The sequence below is a fragment of the Mus musculus genome, chromosome 12, assembly GCF_000001635.26.
Source record: "Mus musculus strain C57BL/6J chromosome 12, GRCm38.p6 C57BL/6J".
Classification (NCBI taxonomy): Eukaryota; Metazoa; Chordata; class Mammalia; order Rodentia; family Muridae; genus Mus; species Mus musculus.
In genome coordinates, this window is record NC_000078.6 from 83,936,300 (window position 1) to 83,960,903 (window position 24,604).

The following is a 24,604-nucleotide window of genomic DNA, read 5'->3' on the forward strand; positions in this document are numbered from 1 at the left end:
GCTCACAACCATCCGTAAGAAAATCTGATGCCCTCTTCTGGAGTGACTGAAGACAGCTACAGTGTACTTACATATAATAAATAAATAAATCTTAAAAAAAAAAAAGAATTACATACAGGGCTGGAGAGATGGCTCAGCGGTTAAGAGCACTGACTGTTCTTCCAGAGTTCCTGAGTTCAATTCCCAGCACCCACATGGTGGCTCACAACCATCTATAATGACATCTAATCCCTCTTCTGGTGTGTCTGAAAAGAATGACCGTGTACCCACATATATAAAATAAATAAACCTTTTTTCAAAAAAAAAGAAATATATACATTCTTAGGTGTCAAGGTAGGTAAAACCTCTTGCTTGACCACAAACCTGACAATCTTATTTCTATCCACAGGTTCCCACAGTAGAAGGAGAGGCCTTACTCCTGAACATTGTCCTCTGACTTTACACACATCACACATGCACAAACACATACATACACACAGATTAGTAAAAATATTTAAAAATAAGTATATCCTCTAGGCCAACAGTTGACTGCTATGGCTATAAATAAATAAATTAAATAGTGGTAAAACATCAGACTAAGAGATCTCAAGTCTCTTAGCAACCTAGTAAGCTAAAAACCTGTTTTTGGACGAGAGAGGTGGCTCAGCTGTTAAGAGCACCTGCTGTTCTTGCAGAGGACCTGGGCTTAGTTGCCAGCATCCACATGACATTTGCAACCGTTCATAACTCCTGACCCAGGGGATCTGATACCTCCTTTGATTTCCAAGGGCTCCAGGAATGCATGTAGTGTACATACATACATGCAGAACACTCATGCAAAATAAAATAAGTACATCTTTTTAAAAAAAAAAATAAAATAAACATATTTTACTCCGGTGGCTGGAGTTAGTGAAACAGCCATCTCAGGAACGCACTGAGAAGTAACTTTTTACTTCTTTTTTTTTTTTTTAAGATTTATTTATTTCATGTATATGAGTACACTGTTGCTGTCTTCAGACACACCAGAAGAGGGTATCAGATCTCATTACAGATGGTTGTGAGCCACCATGTGGTTGCTGGGAATCGAACTCAGAACCTCTGAAAGAGCAGTCGATGCTCTTAACTGCTGAGCCATCTCTCCAGCCCCAACTTTTCACTCCTTGAGGAACACAGCATTTCTGTTCTTCAGAAGATGAGGCCAACCTGAGGCCATGAACAGTCATGCTTGAGCCAGCCTCTTCTCAACGCACCTACAGGTGAAGATAACACTCGTTCAGGAGATGAGAGCATAGCGCTCACCCACCCCTCGTTCCTCGGGGCTGAGACAGCGTCTACTTGGCTTGCTTGGTACACAACTAGAAACCATGTTTAAGAGTCTCTGACATGTTGTAGGTAACTGGCAGATGGCTGCTGTGATCGGATTTAGTTGTTGCCTTAAGAGCAGACAATCAGAAGTTCCCAGGAACGGAGGTATATGGACAAACTGACACCTAGTGGTGCAGTTTTTAAACCATGAGCCAGAAGTATAGTTAATTGCTAGCTTGACATTTAGTTTGGGGGAGTAAGCAGACAGCAACAGAACGCCTGCTTTTCCATAGGAACAACATTTAGCATCTCTGGTCAGGGATTTTCAAACGCGACAGTGTATGGGAATGGCGTGTGAAGAGGACATCGTGGGGCACAACTTCAAGCTCAGCACTCCAGGGGCAGCGCAGCGCAGGGCAGCACAGGTGGATCTCTGTCAGTCTCAGGCCAGCCTGCTCTACACAGCAAGCTGCAGGCTAGCCGGGGCTACATAGTGAGACCTTGTCGATAATAAACAAACAAACAAATAGATAAATAAATGGAGAGAAATATGCTAATGTCTGAATCTCTCTTTAACGTGTAGGAAATATAGCTCAGCTTCCCTCTGTCTCTTTTTGCATATTTCTCTCTCTCTCTCTCTCTGTTTTAAAATTTTTTCTAGCAGTGACTTTTTAAAAAAGATTTATTTATTATATGTATATGAGTACACTGTAGCTGTACAGATGGTTGTGAGCCATCATGTGGTTGCTGGGACCTTTGAATTCAGGACCTCTGCTTGCTCTGGTTGACCCTGCTTGCTTCACTTGCTCTCTGCCGCACTCACACCAACCTAAAGATTTATTTATTATTTATGTAAGTACACTGTAGCTGTCTTCAGACACACCAGAAGAGGGTGTCAGATCCCATTACAGGTGGACGTGAGCCACCATGTGGTTGCTGGGATTTGAACTCAGGACCTTCGGAAGAGCAATCAGTGCTCTTAACTGCTAAGCCATCTCTCCAGCCCTAGCAGTGACATTTTAAAAACTGATTTTAATATGTAACCAGAAGCTGGACATGGTGGTGATACCTGTGTTTCCAGCACTTGGGGGGAAAAAAAATCAAGAGTTCAAGGTCAACCTAAACTACAGGAGACCCTATCTCTACACACACACACACACACACACACACACACACACACACAAACTTTGGCCTGGTCCCTCCCTATGTATGATTAAGAAATGCACCCTCCCTTCCTGACCCAGGAAGGCCCTGTTCATTTCCTGTGTCAACAAGGAGCTTTAGTTTGTACTGGATGGACTAGAAACAGATCTGTGCTCCTCTGTCCTTTCAAAATCATCCATCCTCGGTGGATCTCTGTGGGATCAAGTTAGCCAAGGCTCTCATACCTCAGGGCTTAGACCTTTTTGTCCATCTCCCGCTACGACCAATGCCTAGCAGATAAGTATGTTTCAGAAAAGTCAATGGTGGCATAGACTATTCCTTCCTGGGCCTCAAGAGTGGATGGTTAATAGATTTAATCTGTCTTGTCTCTAATATATTCCTGATCTCCCTCCCTCCCTCCCTCCCTCCCTCCCTCCCTCCCTCCCTCCCTCCCTCCCTCTCTCTCCCCACTTTCTCACACACAAATACACACGTTTAATGTACCCGCACATACACAGACACATCAAACATATACTCAGACGTATATGGAACCAGGTTGAGAACCCCTGCAGAGGCCCATGAGGGAACTATTTATTATTCTTTTCATTATATAATCAAGGAAAGTAAAACCCCAGAGGGTATGGTGATTGCGGCAAAGCTACATATTAGCCACCAAGGATTTGAGTTTGAGTCTCCTATATCCCCCTGATCTGATGCTGACTTTGCAGAGGCTCTTAGAAGTCTGGTATTCTCCAGATAGCTTCTGCATACAGGAGTCTTAAGTAAGGCACAGTGAGAATTTGCTCAGACTATGAGCTGAAGTTCCTCAAACAGATTGGGGTTGGTGGGGGTCATATAGTCTAAGGAAGGCACCAACTATCTGATCCTCTCTCTAAACTCATGAGTTTAAACTTCGTGAGTTTTAAACTCCACTGTTCTACTGATAGATAAATTAGCAGTGTGAGGTTAATTGTGAGTCAAATTAATACAAGATAAACATTAAACGTGTGTATTTGTGTGTGAGAAAGTGGGGAGAGGGAGGGAGGGAGGGAGGGAGGGACGGAGGGAGATCAGGAATATATTAGAGACTACACAGATTAAACCATCCACTCTTGAGGCCCAGGAAGGAGTAGACTATGCTACCATTGACTTTTCTGAGACATACTTATCTGCTAGGCATTGGTCGTGGGGGTTGGGGTGGGGGTGGGGCGATGACAAAAAGGTCTAAGCCCTGAGGTATTAGAGCCTTGGCTAACTTGGCCTCCCACAGAGATCCACCGAGGATGGATGATTTTGAAAGGACAGAGGAGCACAGATCTGTTTCTAGTCCATCCAGTACAAGCTAAAGCTCCTCGCTGACACAGGAAATGAACAGGGCCTTCCTGGGTCAGGAAGGGAGGGTGCATTTCTTAATCATACATAGGGAGGTACCAGGCCAAAATCTGCCAACACTACACTCACGTAATTGCCAGAACAATTTCCATGAATTTTATGGTGAATGCGTCTTTGATTGGCTCTTGGCAGCCTGTAAGAGCAGGTTGAGGAAACTAGGGTTCAGCGAAGCAGGCAGTAGTTCAGAGGCTCATCCTATGAAAAGGCTATACTAGGGGTCACAAACTCAGTCAGAGGACTGAACTTGGCCCACAGATAGTTTTGGCTTAGTGCTATTTGGCAGTGTTTTCAATATTTTTCAATTAATTGCCAACATTCAGCTCCAGGAAAAATTCACACAAAAACTCGGATTTTATTTTCATGAAATATAGTGGTGTGTGTATGTGTTTCTAGGAATTGAACTTAGGGCTTCATACATGCTTGGCAAGAGCTCTATCACTGACCTATGCCCACCACCCCTTACTACAGATTTTTTGTTCTTGAGAAAGAATCTTATGTAGACTAGGCTGGCCTAGAACTTAGTGTTATTGGATGAGGTTGGGCTCAAGCTCATCGTGTAGCTGAGGAGGACCTTAAGCTTCTGATCTTCCTGCCTTCACCTACTGAGTGCTGGGATTACAGGTGAGTGCCACCCTGTCGTGTTCATGCAGTGCTGAAGATCAAGCCCAGGGCTTCATGCCCACTAGCCAAGCACTCCGCTGACTCAGCTTCATCCCCGGCCTATCTTATAGTCTCTGACATATCCATAGTGTCTTAGTTAAGGTTCTATTGCTGTGAAGAGACATCATGGCCACAGCTATTATAAACAACATTTAATTGGGGCTGGCTTACAGTTTCGGAGGTTTAGTCCATTATCATCATGGTAGGGAGCGTGGCAGCAAGCAGGCAGACCTGGGGCTAGAGAAGGAGCTGAGAGTTCTACATCTTGATCCGAAGTGGCACAAGGGGGCTGTGTGCCACACTGGGCAGAGTTTGAGCATAGGAGACCTCAAAGCCCACCTCCCACAGTGACACACTTCCTGCAACAAGGCCACACCCACTCCAACAACAGGGTAACTACTAGTGTATATCATACATGTAAGTGTTTATGATAATGTAGCTCATTGAGAAGCAATGGAGGGGGGCTGCTGGTGGTGGTGCAGGCCAGAAAGCTGACACTTGGAAGGCAGAGGCAGGCAGTCTCTGTGTTCAATGTCAGACTGGTCCACAGAGCAAGTTCCAAGACAGCCAGTGCTACACAGAGAAATCCTGTCTCGAATCCCCCACCCCCAAAAGAGCAATAAAGGTGGGGTCAGTGAGATAACACAGTTAGTAAAGGGGCTCACTGCCAAGCCTGATGACCTAAATTTGATCCCTGGAACTCATGGTTGGGAGGAGAGAACTGACTCACAAAAGTTGTCCTTTGACTGCCACACATGTGTCATGACACTTATCCAAATATATGTGTGTGTATCACACACACACACACACACACACACACACACTAAAGTAATGTAATAACAATATGGACATAATGGGACAGACTGGGAGGATGAAGTGATGTAACAGGGGCCTGTAGGGACAAGAAAGCACACTCAAGCACATGTGTCTCCTTGGCCTCAAGCCCTTTCCCATTGATCCTCTCTCTCAACGTGATTCCCTGAGAAATGCTACCTTAGATGGAATCTATAAATTAAGAGAAACACAAGTCTCGGTTGAAAATGGACATTCTTTTCTAGACCCGGATTAAGAAAAAGAACAGCTGGGTTTTTTGTTTTTTGTTTGTTTGTTGTTTTGTGGCTGTTGGTGTTTGCAAGCTGGGCCAAACTGGAGCTTCTTTTTTATGTCAGGATAGGGATAAGCCACGCACCTAGTCAGCCAGGGAATTAATGAAATGGAAGAAAGGAGGAAGAGAGAGGATGGAAAGGAGACAGTGGAGACCTTCTATAAGAAAGGAAAATCAGCCAGTGAAACCATTATGAAAGGCCATGGTATTCTGTTCTATTTTATCTTTACAACATTTTGTAAGTATGAAGAGATAAGCAAAACCACAGGGTTAGGCAAAGCGACACTAGCTCCTCTCAAGCAACAACTCTGGAAACCAGAAGGGAGAGAGAGGCTGCCTTTGGCTCCTGCCAGGCACATTCCTCCTCTAGCCTTTTCTGCCCTCTCTCCCCTTACCTGGAAAGTCCTCTCTCCTCCCTTTATTTGCGCAGTATTGGATCTGATAAAAGCTACCAGGATCTCAAGATCTCCGATCCACCCCCATCCCTCCTCCCCAGATCTCCTTTAGCACATCTGCTGCATGCTACACAAGTCCCTCTAGATTGAGCATATTGTCCTGAAAGACTCTTGTATGTGTGCATTATACAACCCCTTGTAAACTCCTCGAGAACAAGAGCCATTTCTTCTGTTCCTGCTTCATTTCCCATGGTACTGATGGCCTAAGAGACCCTCTGTATGGCCTTGCTTCCTCACTGACTAGAGACTTCAGTTCTGATCTCAAGCTCTTGCCAGCAATGCAAAGGCTACACAATAAAGTCCTTTCACTATTAAATGACAGATTCAAAGATAGAGGGGCTGAGAAAGTACGCACACAGAATCCTTCATTGTCTCAAGTCTTTTCTGGGAGTCAGAGCCTAGAATCCCCAGGTTAGATATGGAAAGAACTTTGATATACTGTAAGTGATGGTTAATCTTGGATTAGCATTTCATTTAGGTAAACTGCACAAAATAGTAGATAAAGACATGGAACTGAGACTGTTACTCGGCTTTTACTTAGCACGCTCAGGGACTGGAATTTGATCTCGGCACTAAAAAAAAAAAAATAACAGTAAATAATATGTCTTTGGGTTACATCAAAGGATTAAAGAAAGGAAAGATTTTCTTGTATGCAACTAATTGGTGGTTCCCAAGTCGCTCCCCTGTCATGGTTCATAGTCAAGAGTTCACAGGGGGAAATATTGTTTTCATATTTTAATGGTAACAGTGCTGCCAGAAGAGAAAATGTGTGTTGGGGGAGCGGGTTGTGTCGCACCAGCCAGCCTGCCTGCCTTCCTTCCTTCCTTCCTTCCTTCCTTCCTTCCTTCCTTCCTTCCTTCCTTCCTTCCTTCCTTCCTTCCGTCTTCCTCCTTCCCTCCCTCCCTCCCTTCCTTCCCCACTCCCTTCATTCCTCTCCTCCCCACCTTTCTTTCTGAGCCAGGGCCTCAAAATGCAGCCCTAGCTGGCCTTGAACTCACGGAGCTCCACCACCATGCCCAGCCATTAGTTCCACTGCTGAATGTTCCAGTGCTTTTTAGGGTATACATAGCAATCAGTATTTAGGAAAGAGAGTTATGTTCACACCTCTTTTGTCTTCTGAGTCTATTCTTTTCCATGGCTACATTGGTTATCAAGTGTATTTAGAGAACACTATTTTCTGATTGAAATGGATACAGATTTCAGCCAATCCTCCATGCTGAAATCTCTTTATTTTTGATTTATTTACTATGTATAGAGTGTTCTGCCTGCATGTTGCCTGCTGTAGAAGAGGCCACCAGATCTCATTATAGATGGTTATGAGCCACCATGTGGTTGCTGAGAATTGAACTCAGTACATCTGGGAGAGCAGCCAGTGCACTTAACCTCTGAGCCATCTCTCCAGCCCCAATTCCTAAATCTTCAAAGCATTACGTAGACTGAAAGCGTGAGCACTGCTAAGCGGCCTTGGGAAGGTCCAGAGTTGTATTCTAGGGATCTAAACCTGTTCATGGCCAGCAGCGTGAATGGGCTGTGCTGGCTTTTTATTTTTATTTATTTTTATTTTTTGTAATGGTCTTATGATATTCTCTTTGTATTGCCCTGTGGGCTGCAGTTAAGGAACTTTCCATAGAACAAAACTGGACATGAGCCGGGCATGGTGGCACACGCCTTTCATCCCAGCACTCAGGAGGCAGAGGCAGGCAGATTTCTGAGTTCGAGGCCAGCCTGGTCTATAGAGTGAGTTCCAGGAAAGCCAGGGCTACCAGAGAAACCCTGTCTCAAAAACCAAAAAACCAAAACAAAAACAACAACAAAAAAAAAACAAACTGGGCATGAAGACATACACACACACACACACACACACACACACACACACACACACACACGTCACCTGGGATGTTTCTTTCTTAAATAAACAAGATTCTACTTTGTGTCTCAGAGATCAATTTGTACATCTTGTAAAAAATTCTGAGTCTCACACTTCTTCTATTCTAGTAAGATTTATAGGTCTGACATGTATTTAGGATGTAAATACATCCTTTTAGGGATTTAGAGAAATACATGAAGTCACTTAGTGTTCTTTAATCCTGTGTAAACAGTGCACAGGAAGAAATCAAGTAGAAAGCCAGGCATGGAGGCACAGATTTGTAATCCCAGCTATTAGGGAAGCCAAGACAAAAATGTGCCTGGATTACAGAGCAAGGTCAACAGTGCCAGTCCAGACAGCTGAGAAAACACTGTCTCAAAAACCCCCAAAAGTTAAAAAGGATCGGGTATGGGGGTGCACACTTTTCCTAGCACTTGGGAGATAGAGGTAGATAGATCTCTATGAGATTGAGGCCAGCCAAGTCTACAGAGAGAATTCAAGACCAGCCAGGGCTACATAGTAAGTCCCCATCTTGGGAGAGAGAGAGAGAGAGAGAGAGAGAGAGAGAGAGAGAGAGAGAGAGAGAGAGAGAGAGAGAGAGAGAGAGAGAGAGAGGCAGGTCTGTAGTTTAGTGGTAGAGAACTGGCCTCTAATGTGAGTCCCTTTATTGAATATCTAGTAACCTCCCCTCCCTTTACAAGAAAAGGAAACTAGAATAATCAGGCATGGTGGCACACATCTGTAACCCCATACTCTGGAGGCTGAGGCAGGAGGATTACAAGTTTGTATTCAGCCTGGACTATATAGTAAATTCCAAACCAGCTTGGGCTACACAGCAAGATCTGGTTTCAAAATAATAATAATAATGTAGGCATGATGACATGTGCCTTTAATCCCAGCACTCAGAGGCAGAGGCAGGTGGATCTCTGAATTTGAGCAAGTCCTAGGACAGCCAGGCCTACATAGAGAATCCCTGTTTAAAATAATTAATAATAATAATAGTAAAGTTGATTGATAAGTAGTTTATCTTTGTAAACACAGTGAGAACATTGTTCAGTATCAATGGAAGAGACACGATGTGCCCTGTCTGCTGCTGCGGGTGTCAAGGAGAAGAAGAGGAGCCATCCAGCCTAGACAGGAGCTGTATTCTCCGAAAGGAAAGAAGACTTGATGTGGAAAGAAAATCTTCTTTGAAGAATTTGCTCGGCTCTAAAACCGGGTCATCTCCAAAGGGTCCTCTTTCGATCCTTTTTTCCCGGGCAGTCCGTAGATCCCTGAAATACGGTGAGCGGTTTTTCTGTACGGGGATTCCTACGACGGGACTCTGGAGCCAGGGATTTGGCACCTTGGGCATCACACTCTGCAGAGAAATATTAACACAAGGTCTCACATGAGAAAGCAGACTATGTAGAAGACTCTTTAACTAGGTTCTTAGCGTAGCTAGAAGCTTTACACTCAATAAGAAGAGAAAAACCTGTGTCCCATGACTCTGGCCAGCCTAATGTGGAGAAGAGGCCCGAATTGCTCACTTAACAAAGTTTGGCCATTTGCATGGACTAGCTTTCTTATTTATTGTTCTTGATTCCCCAAGCCCCACGTGGTGGAAAGAGAATTGACTCCTGCCAGTTGCTCTCTGACTTCTACATGTCTGCTCATTCTAGCTGCTCTTATTTCAATGTGGCATAACCTAGTCATCTGAGAGAAGGGAACCTCAACGGAGAAAATGCCACCAGAACATTGGGCTGTTAGTTGCGCAGTTTTGGTGCACGCCTCTGGTTCCAGCACTCAGGAGGTAGAGGCAGACAGATCTCTGAGTTGGGGGCCAGCCTGGTCTACAGATAAAGTTCCAGGACAGCCAGGGCTACCCAGAGAAACCCGGTCTCAAAAAAAAAGAAAGAAAAGAAAAGAAAAAAGAAAAAAAAAGAAAAAGCTGTCTCCTATTTTTTTTTTTTTTCCGAGACAGGGTTTCTCTAGGTAGCCCTGGCTGTTCTGAAACTCACTCTGTAAACCAGGCTGGCCTCGAACTCAGACATCTGCCTGCCTCTGCCTCCCAAGTGCTAGGATTAAAGGCATGCACCACCACCGCCCGGCCTAATGGACAGTTTTGAAACCATCAACAATGAGCATTCATGTGACATATTTATGTGTTCAATGTTTTTTTTTTTGTTTTTTGTTTTTTTTTTTTTTTTTGTTTTTTTTGTGACAGGATCTCACTATTTTGGCCAGGTGGGTCTGTGGACTCATGTGATCTTCCAACTGCAGCCTCCCACGTAGTTGGAACTATAGGTGCACATCATAGAAATGAATTTTTACACTTTTATCCTTTGTTTGTTTAAGATACATTTCATTATTTGTGTGTGAAAGACTAGGGGTATGTATTCGGACATGTGTGCAGGTGTATGTACAAGCCACAAGAGGGAGTCAATATCCTGGAGCTGAAGTTACAGGACGTTGTGAGCGACCTACGTGGGTGCTGGGAACCAAACTTTGGTCCCCTGAAAGAGCAGTACTCATTATAACCACTGAGCCATCTCTCTAGCCTTGGGTGAACACTTTACAAGGCTACATTACTATAAGTAGAAGTAATTGAAGAAACATAACAGTGATTATCGATAACGGCATTTTGTCCTCCAAAGTTTATACTTGGATTTACCAATAATAATCACTGTTGTATTACCATGGTATCATGGTTCTACCATTCATCCATATTATATATAGATGTATGTAGGAACACATAAATACAGACATATGCTGGCACATGTAACCCCTAGACAAATCCTGATGTAATTCTTATTTTGCCTGATTTCCCTCTCCCTAACTTCATTCATAAAAATACTGCAGAGCTGAGTGTGGCTCTTGCCTGTAATCTCAGCACTGAGGAAGCTGAGGCAAACGGATTTCCATGACTTTGAGGTCAGCCTGGCTACACGGTGAATTCCAAGCCAATAAGAGCCTATTTCACCACAGCAACCGCCCCCCACCCCAATATATTTAAGGACATCATTTCAAATCACTCAGTGCTACACACGTTCGGAGATCGTTATTAATAGCTGCTTCTGTGGTGAGAACTAAGCAGGGCCACAGGAGAAGAGATGGAAGTAGAGATAAGTCAGATCCCAAAGGGCAACTCCCAGCTTCACGGGAAATGAGAAGACAGAGATAGCAGCAAGACTCTTTATTTAAGGAAATCGCAACGTGTTCAAAAAAAGAAAAGGATGAGGTCACAGGAAAAACTGGGAGGAGAAGATATTTGTATAGCATGCGGAAATGACAAAGAGAGTCTTCTAGTAGCTAAACACTAGCTCCTCAGCTTTATAAGCAGAGAAGCCCAACACAACCCCAAGTCCACTACAGGCTGTGCCCGTTGTCACCCGGAACCCCCCTTCTTTTTGAAAAGATAATTTAATTCAAATTATCAAATGTGTCAAATATGACCTGCCCTTTGTCTGTATCTATCTACCCAAGCAATCCTAATACCAGGATGCTCTCAGTACACACAGCCTTTATGTCAACAAGGAAGGAAGTTCTTCGGGCTGGGGAGTGGCTCAGTGGGTAGAGCGCTCACTGTGCAGGCATGGTGACCTGAGTTTGGAAGCCTACTGCCCATGTGCAAAGCCAGGCTTGTACTCCCAGCACTGGGGAGGCAAAGACAGGAGGATTTCTAAGCTTACTAGCGAGCCAGACTGCCCAAGCCCTGAGCTTCAGGTTCAGTGAGAGATCTTGTCCCCAAAGAGGACACCTGCCATTGATCTCTGGCATCCACATACATGTGTGAGTGTAGACACACACACACACACACACACACACACACACTTTAAAAAGGAAGAAGGGGCCCGGAGGTTTGGCTCAGTCATTAAAAGCATTAATTTCTCTTTCAGGGACCCAGGTTTGATTCCCAGCATCCTAGCTAAAAACTTGGCAGATCAAAACTAGCTATAACTCCAGTTCCAAGAGGGATCTGATACCCTCTTCTAGTTATATATGGTCCATGGACATGCAAACAAGCAAAACACCCATACACATACAATGAATCTCAAAAAACCTTTTAAATTAAATTTAAAAAACAACAACAGTGGTTATTAAAAAGGGAAGGCTATGCCTCCTGAGACTCCTTCTGGCAGACCCCTGTAGCCTCCTTGTAGGGCACAGAACTTGGGATGACACTGGAGGCTTTTTTTTTTTTTTTTTTTTTTTTTTTGGTTTTTCGAGACAGGGTTTCTCTGTGTAGCCCTGGCTGTCCTGGAACTCACTCTGTAGACCAGGCTGGCCTCGAACTCAGAAATCTGCCTGCCTCTGCCTCCCGAGTGCTGGGATTAAAGGCGTGCGCCACCACGCCCGGCTGACACTGGCGGCTTTAAGACCCCACTCCCAGTGCTGGGCAGACCCTTCACAACCTCCCATGATGGCTTTATCTGATATGGATAGCTCCTCTATTAGGTTTGTTACAGTAACTTTCCCCTAGCTTTGACAAAAAAATACCTGAAAAGATATTTCCAATTCAAGGGAGGATTTATGCGAACCTACGTTCCCTCGTGGTAGGGTAGAAGAGGCCGCAGGAGCAGGTCGCAGCCAGTCACACTTCACCCTCACTCAGAGCAGAGAATAAAGACGCTGTGCAGATCGCTTGCTTGCTTTCCCCTCTTACCCACTCCAGGACGCCAGCCCATGGGATGGATGGTACTGCTCACTTTTACAGCGGGTCTTCCTACTTCAACCTAAGGTAAACAATCTCTCACAGAGGTGCCCAGAGACTTGCCTCTTTAGTGATTCTAGATCCTGACTGTAGTCATAATGTTATTGTGTACTATGTAAAGATTATTCATGAATTATTCAAATGTGGACTTCTGTACCCCCATATATATTTGCAATCCTTATTCTGAGAATCTCATGTCTCAATGTGGTGAAAAACTTGCTCTACAATAATTCCCTGATTGGTCAGTAAAGAACTGATCAGCCAATGAATGAGCACGAAAGAGAATAGGGCTGGACATTTGCAGAGTTCGAGAGAGGAAGTGGGGATTGGCTGGGAGGAGAGACTCCAAGAGAGATAAGGAAAAGGAGAAAGAAAAAACAAAGAGCAGTCCGGGAGCCCAGAGAACCAGATCAGTACTAAAATGCTGCAAGTATCAGGAAGATTCTGTCGGGAAGGTGCTAGATTAGCATAAAGGATTAAAATAGAGTAACCTGCTCAGTTGTTGTGCCCTTAAAGCTTTTTGAGTAAATATACTAGTCCAGTCTCAATTCTTTGGGAGTTAGCTGGGTTAAGAGGAAAACTGCAACACACTATGTAAAATAACACTAACACCTGTCAAGTTGACAATCGGTGTTAACCATCACAGGTTCCAATCAATTCATTTAAGCTACCTAACTCCCTGAGAAAGTATTGCCATCCTGCCCAATCAAGACCTATGTTCTGCCAGGCATGGTGGTACATACATATGTAAAATACACACACACACACACACACACACACACACACACACACACACACACACACACTCACAAGAATGCTTGCAGAAGCGGTGTCTGCGGGGGGCTAGAGATGATGGTTCAGTGGTTAAAGAGTGTTTACGACTCTATCCAAGGATCAGAGAGAGATTTCCACAAACTACTGTACTAAGAGATTTCTCTGGCCTCCTTGAGACATACACGTACGCATGCACAAACTTTTTAAAAAGTCAGAAGCTTGAAGAAGAGGAGGAGGAGGAGAAACAGCCTATTGCAATGTCATATTGAGAGGCAAGCCCAGGAGTTTGAGGTTAGAAAGGACTATGTAGCAATACACTGACAAAGTGGAGAAGTCCCTAACTTCCTTTTCAGAGGAAGAATATTAATTACAAGCGGCTCACCCTGTAACCTCAGCCTTCCCCGTGCATGAACCACCATACCTGGCAAGGCTTTGTAACTGAGGAGAGAGAGGAAAAAGAAGAGGAGAGGCTTAACAATGAAGTTTTCTGCAGTGAAGAGAGCCAGTAAGAGCTGTGCTTCATACAGAATATCAAACTTTGCCTTCATTCCATTCTACCAGGAAACTGCCTAGGAACAAAAATGCCTACCACAAAAATGAGAAAGCGGACTAAAACAGGAAGCCAGGCTCAGCGCTGCACACCTTTAATCCCAGCAATCGCGAGGCAGAGACAGAAATCTCTGTGAGTTCAAAGCCAACTTGGCTCACCTAATAAGTTCTAGGACTATATAGCTACGGCTTCTGTAGAAAGATTCTGTCCCAGAAAAGCAAAAAAGAGGAATGAAGTTGTTTTCTTTTGAAATGCCTCGTGCCTTCTTTTCTTACACGGAGTCTTTATCTGGTAGAGAATTTTGCCTTGCCAGTGCATACTACCGCGGTTTTAAAAGGTGACAAACCGGGCTAGCTGTAGGACCCAGGAAGACGGTAGGCTTGGCCTACCCAGGGAATGCCGAAGGACTCGCCCCCTTCCCAGAAAGCACCACGGCCGCGGAAGCGTGGGACCCGCCGGCCGCCCCGCTATGGACGAGCTACCGAATGGCAACGGTGCGGCGCTGCTGAAGCGCGGGCGGGGGAGGCGCCGGCGGCACCCGCAGTCGCAGCCCCGCGGCGCGTCGGTCTTGGCCCTGCCCTTGCGGCCCCGGAAGATCCGAAGGCACCGGAAAAGTGCGGCGGCGTCCCGCGTGGCCGCGCTGAGAGCTCGCGCGCTCCGGAGCGAGGACTCGGACTCGAAAGTGGCGGTGGCCTCGGTTCGGGGCAAGCGGAAGAGGCCGGCAGAGCTGCTGGAGGCCTCGCGGTCGGCGGAGCCGCGGCCGGTGTCAGCGCGCCCGAGGTCGGCTTCGGCGACGCTGCCGAGCCGCGTGGAGGGATGGGCTGCGCTCTCCCGGAACCTGGGGACGGCCGCTCCGCCGCCGCCGGGCTCGCACGCGGATGAGCCGGGGCGACCCCGGGCTTCGCCGCTGCAGCAGGTACTGACGGAGCTGAACGGCATCCCCAGCAGCCGGAGGCGCGCCGCCCGCCTCTTCGAGTGGCTCCTGGCGCCCCTGCCTCCGGACCACTTCTACCGGCGGCTGTGGGAGCGGGAGGCGGTGCTGGTGCGGCGGCAGGACCGCAGCTACTACGAGGGTCTCTTCTCCACCGCCGACCTGGACTCGATGCTGCGCTACGAGGACGTGCAATTCGGGCAGCATCTGGACGCCGCGCGCTACGTCGATGGACGGCGGGAGACCTTGAACCCGCCGGGCCGCGCGCTTCCCGCCGCCGCGTGGTCCTTGTACCGAGCCGGCTGCTCCTTGCGCCTCCTGTGCCCGCAAGCCTTCTCGCCCACCGTGTGGCAGTTTCTGGCCGTGCTCCAGGAGCAGTTTGGCAGCATGGCGGGCTCCAACGTCTACCTCACGCCCCCGGACTCGCAGGGCTTTGCTCCTCACTACGATGACATCGAGGCTTTCGTGTTGCAGCTGGAAGGTCGGAAACTCTGGCGCGTCTACCGACCGCGGGACCCGAGTGAGGAGTTGGCCCTGACATCTAGTCCCAACTTCAGCCAGGAGGACCTTGGTGAGCCTGTGCTGCAAACGGTACTGGAACCTGGAGACCTGCTCTATTTTCCTCGGGGCTTCATTCACCAAGCTGAATGTCAGGATGGAGTCCACTCCCTACACCTCACCTTGTCCACCTACCAGCGCAATACATGGGGTGACTTCCTGGAGGCTGTACTGCCTCTGGCAGTGCAAGCGGCCATAGAGGAGAACGTGGAGTTCCGCAGAGGCTTGCCCCGAGACTTCATGGATTACATGGGGGCCCAGCATTCCGACTCTAAGGATCCTAGAAGGACAGCTTTCATGGAAAAGGTGCGGGTCTTGGTTGCTCGCCTGGGACACTTTGCTCCTGTCGATGCTGTGGCTGACCAGAGAGCAAAAGACTTCATTCACGATTCCCTGCCCCCTGTGTTGACCGATAGGGAACGGGCTCTAAGTGTTCACGGGCTCCCAGTTCGCTGGGAGGCTGGAGAACCCGTCAATGTGGGGGCCCAGCTGACAACTGAAACCCAAGTCCACATGCTTCAGGACGGCGTAGCTCGGCTGGTGGGAGAGGGAGGCCGATTGTTCCTGTATCACACGGTGGAAAACTCTCGAGTTTATCACCTAGAGGAACCCAAGTGCTTAGAAATCCACCCCCAGCAAGCCGACGCCATGGAACTCTTGCTTCGCTCCTACCCGGAGTTTGTGAGAGTGGGGGACTTGCCATGTGACAGTGTGGAAGACCAGCTCTCCTTGGCAACCATGTTATATGATAAGGGGCTGCTACTCACCAAGACACCTCTAGTTCCGAGTTAGTTTTTTGAGGATGGCTGGAAAGAGTGCCGTTGCGACTCTCCACTACCGTTGCCTCTCTTTTTAAAGAGGTCGGGTTCTTACCTTGCTAAGCATCAGTATGGTTGTGCTTACCTTTAGGATTTTTTCAGTGTCGCAGACTTCAGGCTGGAGAAGAACCTTTTTACCTAGGTGTAAAAGTAAACACAGGAATTGAAGCTGAGGGGGAAAGTTCGTGGCAGAAGTGGCCCTGACCCCTGTCCTTTCAGAGCACCAGCTTCATTCCCTACAGTGTCCAGTGTACCGGGTAGCATTGGCTGGGCCATTCTGCTGGAGACATTGGGGGTTTTATATGGAAGTTGCTTCCTTGGGTTCTATTTCATCAGTTTGCGGGGCTGAGCTGGGGTCAGTGTGCTGCGCGTTAAGTTTGTATGAACGTCAGATTTATTAAAAAAAAAAGTGCCAAAGACCATCTTTCTTTTCTAAGCCTAGATTTTTTGGGGGGGATTGATTTGAAGAAGTGTGGGACGAGGAAGAAGATAAAATATGGCTCAGATGAAAGCATGGCTTAGTAGCCGGGCTTGGTTTCAATCCCAGCACTCGGGAGGCAGAGGCAGGCGGATTTCTGAGTTTGAGGCCAGCCTGGTCTACAAAGTGAGATCCAGGACAGCCAGAGCTATACAGAGAAACCTTGTCTCAAAACAAAAAACAAAGAAAGCATGGCTTAGGATGTCAAAGGAGTATCTTTTGCAAAGGTGAGAGAGCTGGGGTAGAGCAAGCGGACACTTGGCATGTGCACCGCCCTGGGCTTATCCTAGCATCACTCCCATTAAAGACGAGAAACATATCTGGTTGGGGCCGTGGATTGGCTTTGGAGGTAACATACTCCTTTTAGTTATGATACTTGAACTCCGTCCAATCTGAACAGTCCTAGCAGGAGATCTTTTACTAGCAGAATCAGCTCTGAAATACATACGGTATTTGTTCAGCGCTTGGTTGAAATCAGTGACTTACTGGCATTGCTAGCTCCCACAAGGACAGCGTCATGTCACCTAGTTGTGCTTTCACAGGCTTTAGTCACCCAGCTTTTTGCAAGCTGGCCATAGGGGGAAGATTGGTGTTCAGATTATTTTCCACTCTCATATTTCCCCACCACATCCCCCCACCACAGTTGGACACAACTTTCCCAGCAAGTGCATGCTCTCATGATTGGTGGAAGAGAGCCTGGTGCGCCAGAAACAGTGCTTGGAGCCAGAAGACCTGGGTTTGGGGTGGTGATCTGAGGCTGCTGCTTACAGATCTTGTGAGTATGTTCTGGTATAGTTTGACCCCTGCACCTTTGCCATTTAGGGTATGTCTGGGCCTCTTAAGAGCCTATCACAACTGCTAGGTTCAGTTTTTAAGGTTGAGTGTTTTTAGGAAGTATTTCTTCCCTTAAATTAGAACATAAAATGACTGTTCCCCTCCCAGCCCCACTTTCCAAGGGTGACCACTATAAAAGATTAAATGTGTACTTCCGGGGCGGGTGTGTGTGTGTGTGTGTGTGTGTGCTTCAGCAAGCATACACTGTAGTTACTTGTTTTTATAAAGACTTGTGCTTTTCTTTTTTGGGTTTTTGTTGTTGTTGTTGTTGTTTTGTTTTGTTTTGTTTTGTTTTTTTTGGTTTTTCGGGACAGGGTTTCTCTGTGTAGCCCTGGCTGTCCTGGAACTCGGTTTGTAGACCAGGCTGGCCTTGAACTCAGAAATCACTTGCCTCTGCCTCCCAAGTGCTGGGATTAAAGGTGTGCCCCACCACGCCCGGCTAAGACTTGTGCTTTTCTATATGTCCTTTTAAAGTCAGTTCAGCTAGAGCTACTCTTTAAATTCCAACAGTTGCAGGTAGATAAGAAGGGTGGGGGTGGGGGTGGGCAGGGGGTTCGTGGAAACTAAGATGGAGAATAAGTAGCCGTCCTGAATAGAAATTATTCAGGGCTCCCTATGAAATCTTGGCTAGATCCTGGGGTCATTTTGTGAGAAGTGTCAAGGAATGGGCTCACCCTCAGTTTCACCCCGAAACTTACTCTCAGAAGGTTTGAATTTCTGAAGAAAACTGTAGAATTCCAGCGGTTTTTGGTCCGCTTTGGGTTCTGAGTAAACCCATTTAGCTGTTTCTTTCAGTTTTTTTACGGCCAGTTCCATCTTCAGTATTTTCTCCGTCAGTATGTCCTTTTGGTTTAGTGTTTGGATCTACGGGAAAAGTGTTTTAAAAAGCAACTGACCAACTGTATTAGGAAATACATTAAAACATTAGGAAAAAGCGTTAAAGTAATTTGATCAGGCCAAGCATGTATTACTTGCTTGTTAATCTCAGCACTTGGGAGGCTGAGGCAAGAGCTCAACTTTGAGGTAATTTTAAGTTGTATAGCAAATCTGTCTCAGAAAAACTGAAACATAAAAAAAATAAAGTAATTGATTACATCATGCTTAATAGCAAGCCTCTCGAAGCCCTGGAAACGCAGTTTGTATTTTTTTTTTTTTTTTTTTTTTTACCTTTTTCTTGATCTCCTGAATCATTTCTTGACTTCCTTCTTTTTCTAAGTTGAGTGCTTTCATTGTCTGGTGAATTTCCCTGAAAGATAGTGAAATATTGTGACCCTGTCCTAAAAGAAAGCATAGTGGTAAACAATGGAGGATTTGGAATTAGGCGAGAATCCTAAACTTCACACATCAATAGTTTAACTGAGTCTTCTCTGTAGAAATGATGTGATAACTTACAGAGCTGTTGTGCAGTTTCAGAAATGATGTGTGAAGGCATTGACAATTGTTTATTAAACACCTTTAGGAAAGTTACCACATGCCATTAATTGTCACCACAGCGTTAGCGTGGACTTCTCTGCATTGGAGGATTGAGACAGGGCTGAGGGGAGGCGCGGGGAGGTGCAGCACTTAAGAGTGTGGGTGCAGGCTTCCTCCAGGTTCACAGCTATTGCATTGAAACTCTAGTATCTGTTGTCTCAGTAAGGACTGGATACATGTTGAATATATGAATAACTTAAAACTCCCAGGAGGAAGAGGAATACACACGAGTTATGGGAGTGGTGACAGTCTAACTGTGGCAGAGCTTGCTTGTCACCCGCTTAGCAGAGCAGGTGATGATCAAGGGTTGGGGAGCTGGCAGTGCAGGCGGTCACGGCTTACTTAAGAACAGCCTCGTGCTTCTCCAGAAGCAGCACATCCAGGAAGGTGTCCCTGACCTGGGCGCCGTGAAGCTTGAGGGCTAGGATGCTCCGGCAGGCTTCCAGCCGCACGCCTGGTGAGTCTTCATAGTGGATAGCCCAGAGCAGCTTATTGGTCAGCTGGGGACTCACTAGTCCAATCTGTCCCAAAGCTGGAGAGGTGGGAGGTCAAGCAGAGTTCACTGTTACTGAAGGCGACTAGGTTGCCTACACCCTAGCGCTCAGAAGGAATTTGAGTTTTGCAGATAATATCTTGGGGATGGCAGTTGATCATCATTACGAGTAAAACGAAAAAAGTATTTTCCAGTAGTGAAATTTAGGAAGGAAACTTAAGAGAGCTAGCAAAGCTTTGCCTAGCATGTGTGAGATTTGATGCCTAGCTTTGGGGCAGGGTCTTACTGTTTAGCCCTAGCTGACCTCACAATTGGCATGCTCCTGCCTCTGCCTCCTTAGAGTGGGATTACAGGTGTGTACCATGCCTGTTTCTGCATGGGGATATTTCTTCCAAAGGACTCCTAAGAGAGTAGTGTTTCATCCTGTCCTTGCCTACTGGGATGTAAACATAGACTAATAATTCAGGGATTAGGGGGCAGATATATAACCCGGAAGAGCAGTGTAGTTAGGGTAAGGGAGGAGTGCACAACTGTTTCTCAGGTTTAACTAGGTCTGGTTCTGCTAGGGGTCTGCTGTTTAAGTTCTGCAGGTGTCTTGAACCTGGTTTGACTCTTACCAAGTGCTGTCGTTGAAATCTTTGGGGGGAAACACAAGATGCATCCAACAGTGGATTCCTACTAGAAATGTATTAATTCTATTGGTGGGGACTGTGTTGTCTCTTCTTTGCTTAACAAATTTAAATAGACCTAGACTTAGGATTCTTAACTAAAATTTTAAAAGAAACTCTTCTTTCTCAGCCCAGAGACTTCTAAGAAGCTAAGCTAATTCCTCCCACTATACTGTAGTTGGTTTATTAGAGTTTCTGGGGATGGTCTGTGTTAGCATGGAGAAGGTATTTCAAGTCTAGGGCTTGAAGCTACTATTTCTGAAATACCTCGAATGGCAAAGGCCTTAATTTTCCAGTAAGGATCTGTGTGCATCAGATTCATGAGGCGTTCGAGCACCTGCGATAGACAAAGGGCAAAGTGAATGGGAGGAGCCAGAATAAGAAGGGACCAGAAACGGACCTACTCGTTTCTACGGATGCTTCAACTGGACAACCACCTATCAATTCTAGTAACACATGAGCTACAGCCTCAGCGATCAGCCTGTGTAATAACTAGCTGAATTATCTACTTTTGTGGGTTTTTTTTCTCAGCACACGGATCTATAGCCATACATACACTAACTACATGCTCTACCACTAAACTATGCCACTAGTCCCAGACTCCCCTCTCTACCCCCTTCCCATTCTTGTTTCTGAGACCATCACTATGTAGCTTATACCTTAGGTTCACCTCAAATGTTTTCTAATGTGTATGGGTGTTTTGCCTGTATGTCTGTCTATGCAACTCTGTGCCTCCAGAGGCCAGAAAGCAGCATAGGGTCCCCTGAAACTAGTTAGATATGGTTGTGAGCTGCCATGTAGGTGCTAGGAATCAAACCCGATCCTTTGGGAAAACACCCAGTGCTCTTAATTACCGAGCCATTTCTTCAAGCCCTCACCTCAAATTCTTGAAACTCCTGCCTCTTGCCTTATCTCCCAAGTGCAAGGTTTACCCCTGCATTGCTTATTCTTTTGAATACCTGTGTCCAGTTTGTCCCTGATAATGAGTATAAATTCCATCCGTTGGGATTAACCCTAAAACCTCTCAGCAGTAGAAGCTAGTTAGTTAACTGAGAAGAGAGCAGAATTGAGAGCGTAGCGTGCTATGACTTGAAGTTCGAGTTCATTAAGAGCTCAATGCTCCTTGCTGATGATATGATTGACTGCTCATCCCACCTCCCACAGAAGAGTGAGTGTACCAGGCACCAGAGACAGGGAAGCTCTCTCGAGGTCCATCCCATATGATGACAGTCCGCTTCCTTGACTTACCATCCGGTCACGGATCTGCAAGGCACCTGCCGCCAAACAAGCTGCCTGTCGAATTCCTGTGAACTCATCAGAGAAGCAGGTCAGGAAGCTTGGAAGAAGCTTGGCTGTCATGAGTTTGAGCACACGGATCAGCGAGAGGGCCTTAATCCGCTCCTGGGAATTTCCTTGGCACAGCTTAACTCTGTAAAACACAGGTGGCTTCACAGCTTTTCTGTGCCTTGTTCCCTTCCACCGTGCCCTCAGGATAGAATTCTAGCTTGGTGGGCTCAGTTATATAGCCATACCCTTTCCTAGTTAGGTTATAGCCATCAACGGTTCACTGGATTCAGACCTCAGGTGTCCCTATTACCTAAACATATGGTAGACATTCAGGTGTCTTGAACAACCAAATAAAATAAAGTGCCACCTTGCACCACCTCTAACAATCTAACTCAGCTTCCCTGTCCAGCCCCTCTTACAAATACAGTGCTCATTTTGGCAGTTATCTCCCAGCCTGGAATGACTGCATTTCCGTGAAACTAGTCCACACTTGATATTTCATTTTCCTACAGCAGTTACCATTTCTGCACTGTTCTAGGTTAGTACCTTTTGCGGTGGGACCTAGTACGGTGCCGGTCACATAGGGAGTTCAACAGATGCTGGCTGAATCCCAAATCACCCAGGCACTTCTAAGAAAGGAAGGGTTTCTAAGCTTATAGTGACTGGGTCCTACCTGATCATGTCATGAATCTCTTTGCCAAGGTTCATTCGCCCCAGGGCTTTGGCAGCCGATTGCCTTACTTCCTTGTTCCAGTCATTCCACATCAGCTGGATTATTTTCTGTTTCATATCCTAAAAATAGGCATGGGGCTGGTGAGATGGCTCAATGGGTAAGAGCACCCGACTGCTCTTCCGAAGGTCTGGAGTTCAAATCCCAGCAACCACATGGTGGCTCACAACCATCCGTAACGAGATCTGACCCCCTCTTCTGGAGTGTCTGAAGACAGTTACAGTGTACTTACATATAATAAATAAATAAATCTTAAAAAAAGATTTATTTAAAAAAATAGGCATGATAATTGGCTATCAATTTTGTATTTGATACCAGGTTGTTGTTTTTCCCCCCCTATCCTTTAATCACAATCCAGTTGGGCAGATGGTGTCTCTAGTTACAGATGGCACAGTACAGGCTTTGACTAACTTGCCCAAGGAGATTCTGGTAAGTGCTTATAACCGGTCTCAAATCCAGGTCTATTTCCCAAACTTGTCTCTCCAACTCTTGCATCATGTTGGAGCCAAAAGAGTGAGTGTAAGAGACTTAAAATCTGAAAGTGTTCTATAATGGAGTAACTTCTTCCAGATTGCCTGAGACTTTTCTGGTTTTGGTACTAAAAGTCCATGTCCTGTACAAACGAGGGCAGTTAGTCACTTCTCTCTTAGAGGGAAAGGAAAACATTACTACAGTTGTGGTTGATGATGGTGTCACTATGTGTAAACTAGTTTTCCAGCCCCAAACATCTTGCTCTACCTCCATTTGGTACCAGATATTTTCCTTTAGGACTGAGCTCAAAAGGCATCTCTTTAGTAAAGTCTCCTCTGCCCCATATAAGCATAGGAAACCCCTATAGTGTCTTACCAGTGTAGTGGGGATGTGGTCAGAAATTGCTTGCTTACTGAGTGAATGAAAGAACTCAGGCACACTGCCCTTTTAAACTCCCGCCGTTTATCATGTCCTCATCATCTATACCTTGTCCACAGCTAAGGTCTCAGCAGGGAACTATAGCGCGTGGGAAGGATTAGCCTGTTCTCAGACCTCTTCAGGTTATAATGCTGAATGGCCAGATTAGGTGCTTTCTGTAACAAAATCTGAGGGTTAAAGAATGGAGGGCGCCCACATCTGCAAGGAATAGCCTGTTCCTATATGCACTGGTTGACGGTACTCAGTGTCATAAAGAGATGAACACACTAAAATAAGGGCTAATTTTTTCTTTCCTAGTTATTGTAAACAAAATGGCCAGGAGATGCTCATATATTGGTACCACTTGCCTGCACACAAAGACTTTGGGGGGTGTGTCCTGGAGATAGTGCTACAGCTAAGTAGTTCATCCAGGTGATATTTTACAGTCATCTTGTTTGTCAAATATCACCAGTGTAACATTTCCTGCTGGGTCAGATCAGCATTTCTAATTCAAAAGGGTGATTATGAATTACACCCAGCCACCCCTCTAAAAAAAAAATCAACAGAGAGACGAAAAAGATGAAATTTAATAGTAGAACATTGACCTCCATGACAAAATCAAAGCCACTGCAGGTGAGAGTGCTGTGAACCCTGGACAGAACTATGAAAGGGAAAATGTTTCCCCTTGGCCATGGTGGGATGAGTGAAGGTGACCCAGATCCAGGACGGAAAACTTTTGCCCCAGGGGATGACTTCTATGTGTTTAGTAGGAATCAGTTCAGAGCTATGTGCTCTTTTTTAGTATTTTTAAAGTTTTATGTGTATGAGTGTTTTCTTGCCTCTATGCGTGTCGGTGTACCACAGGAATGGGAGCATTGCAACACAGCGGTACCTGGTACACGAGAGGGGTCCTACCTGGAACAGTAGTAGTATTTCGGTATTTGGAATTGAGCCAGAATACGCTCAAGAACAAATACTCTTCTCTCAATAACCCTTTTCCCCATGCTATGTGTTCTTGTGTTCTATGGTAGTCTCCCTACTATATATAGTCTCAGTTTCAGTAAGATGGAGACATGTCTCTGGGAGAACAAAACACCGTTGTTGAGCGCGCCCCCAACTCGCCAGCAAGAATGATGCTGCTACAGGATCCTTCTGCACACATTTATTCAGTCCTGTTTCTTCTTTCTCCATATATATCCCTTGTTTATATCTCCCTTGTTTTTATATCTCCCTTGTTTTTATATCTCCCTTGTTTTTATATCTCCCCTGTTTATATCTCTCCCTTGTTTTTATATCTCCCTTGTTTATATCTCCCCCCTTGTTTTTATATCTCCCTTGTTTTTATATCTCCCCCGAACCCTGGGCCTCTCACTCCTTTTATACTCTCTCTCATCCACACACCGCAGGCCACGCCCCCTCGCCAGTCGTGAGGCTTCAGCTAATCAGGGCAGCAGGGGCAAATCTCCACCAAATTGGATTCACCTGTATCCTGGTACACCTGCGCAGCACTCAAGATGTTTGTG

At 45.9% G+C, this 24,604-nt stretch overlaps 2 protein-coding genes across 3 annotated transcripts in view; one reads left to right on the forward strand and one right to left on the reverse strand.

Annotated features, from left to right (window-relative positions):
• Positions 1-8,913: 8,913 nt before the first annotated feature.
• The window catches only part of Heatr4 (HEAT repeat containing 4), a 39,659-nt gene continuing 23,968 nt past the window's right edge, over positions 8,914-24,604 (reverse strand). The window contains exons 10-22 of one of the 2 annotated variants that reach the window (XM_030247049.1): positions 22,137-22,255; positions 21,425-21,605; positions 20,444-20,513; positions 19,358-19,547; positions 18,710-18,788; positions 18,241-18,406; positions 16,316-16,368; positions 15,882-15,976; positions 15,535-15,770; positions 14,919-15,483; positions 14,270-14,830; positions 13,795-13,915; positions 8,914-9,266 (exon numbers count right to left, since the gene is read on the reverse strand). In XM_030247049.1, coding sequence (XP_030102909.1) covers positions 9,009-9,266; positions 13,795-13,915; positions 14,270-14,830; positions 14,919-15,483; positions 15,535-15,770; positions 15,882-15,976; positions 16,316-16,368; positions 18,241-18,406; positions 18,710-18,788; positions 19,358-19,547; positions 20,444-20,513; positions 21,425-21,605; positions 22,137-22,255 — 2,694 coding nt within the window. In that variant the 3' untranslated portion in view covers positions 8,914-9,008. The remainder of the gene's footprint in view (positions 9,267-13,794; positions 13,916-14,269; positions 14,831-14,918; positions 15,484-15,534; positions 15,771-15,881; positions 15,977-16,315; positions 16,369-18,240; positions 18,407-18,709; positions 18,789-19,357; positions 19,548-20,443; positions 20,514-21,424; positions 21,606-22,136; positions 22,256-24,604) is intronic. The other variant, NM_001376939.1, reaches the window with a different exon arrangement.
• On the forward strand, positions 14,309-16,654 carry Riox1 (ribosomal oxygenase 1). The gene has a single exon (NM_023633.3). It carries the CDS (start codon positions 14,393-14,395, stop codon positions 16,202-16,204), a length of 1,812 nt encoding a protein of 603 aa, NP_076122.2. The 5' UTR covers positions 14,309-14,392; the 3' UTR covers positions 16,205-16,654.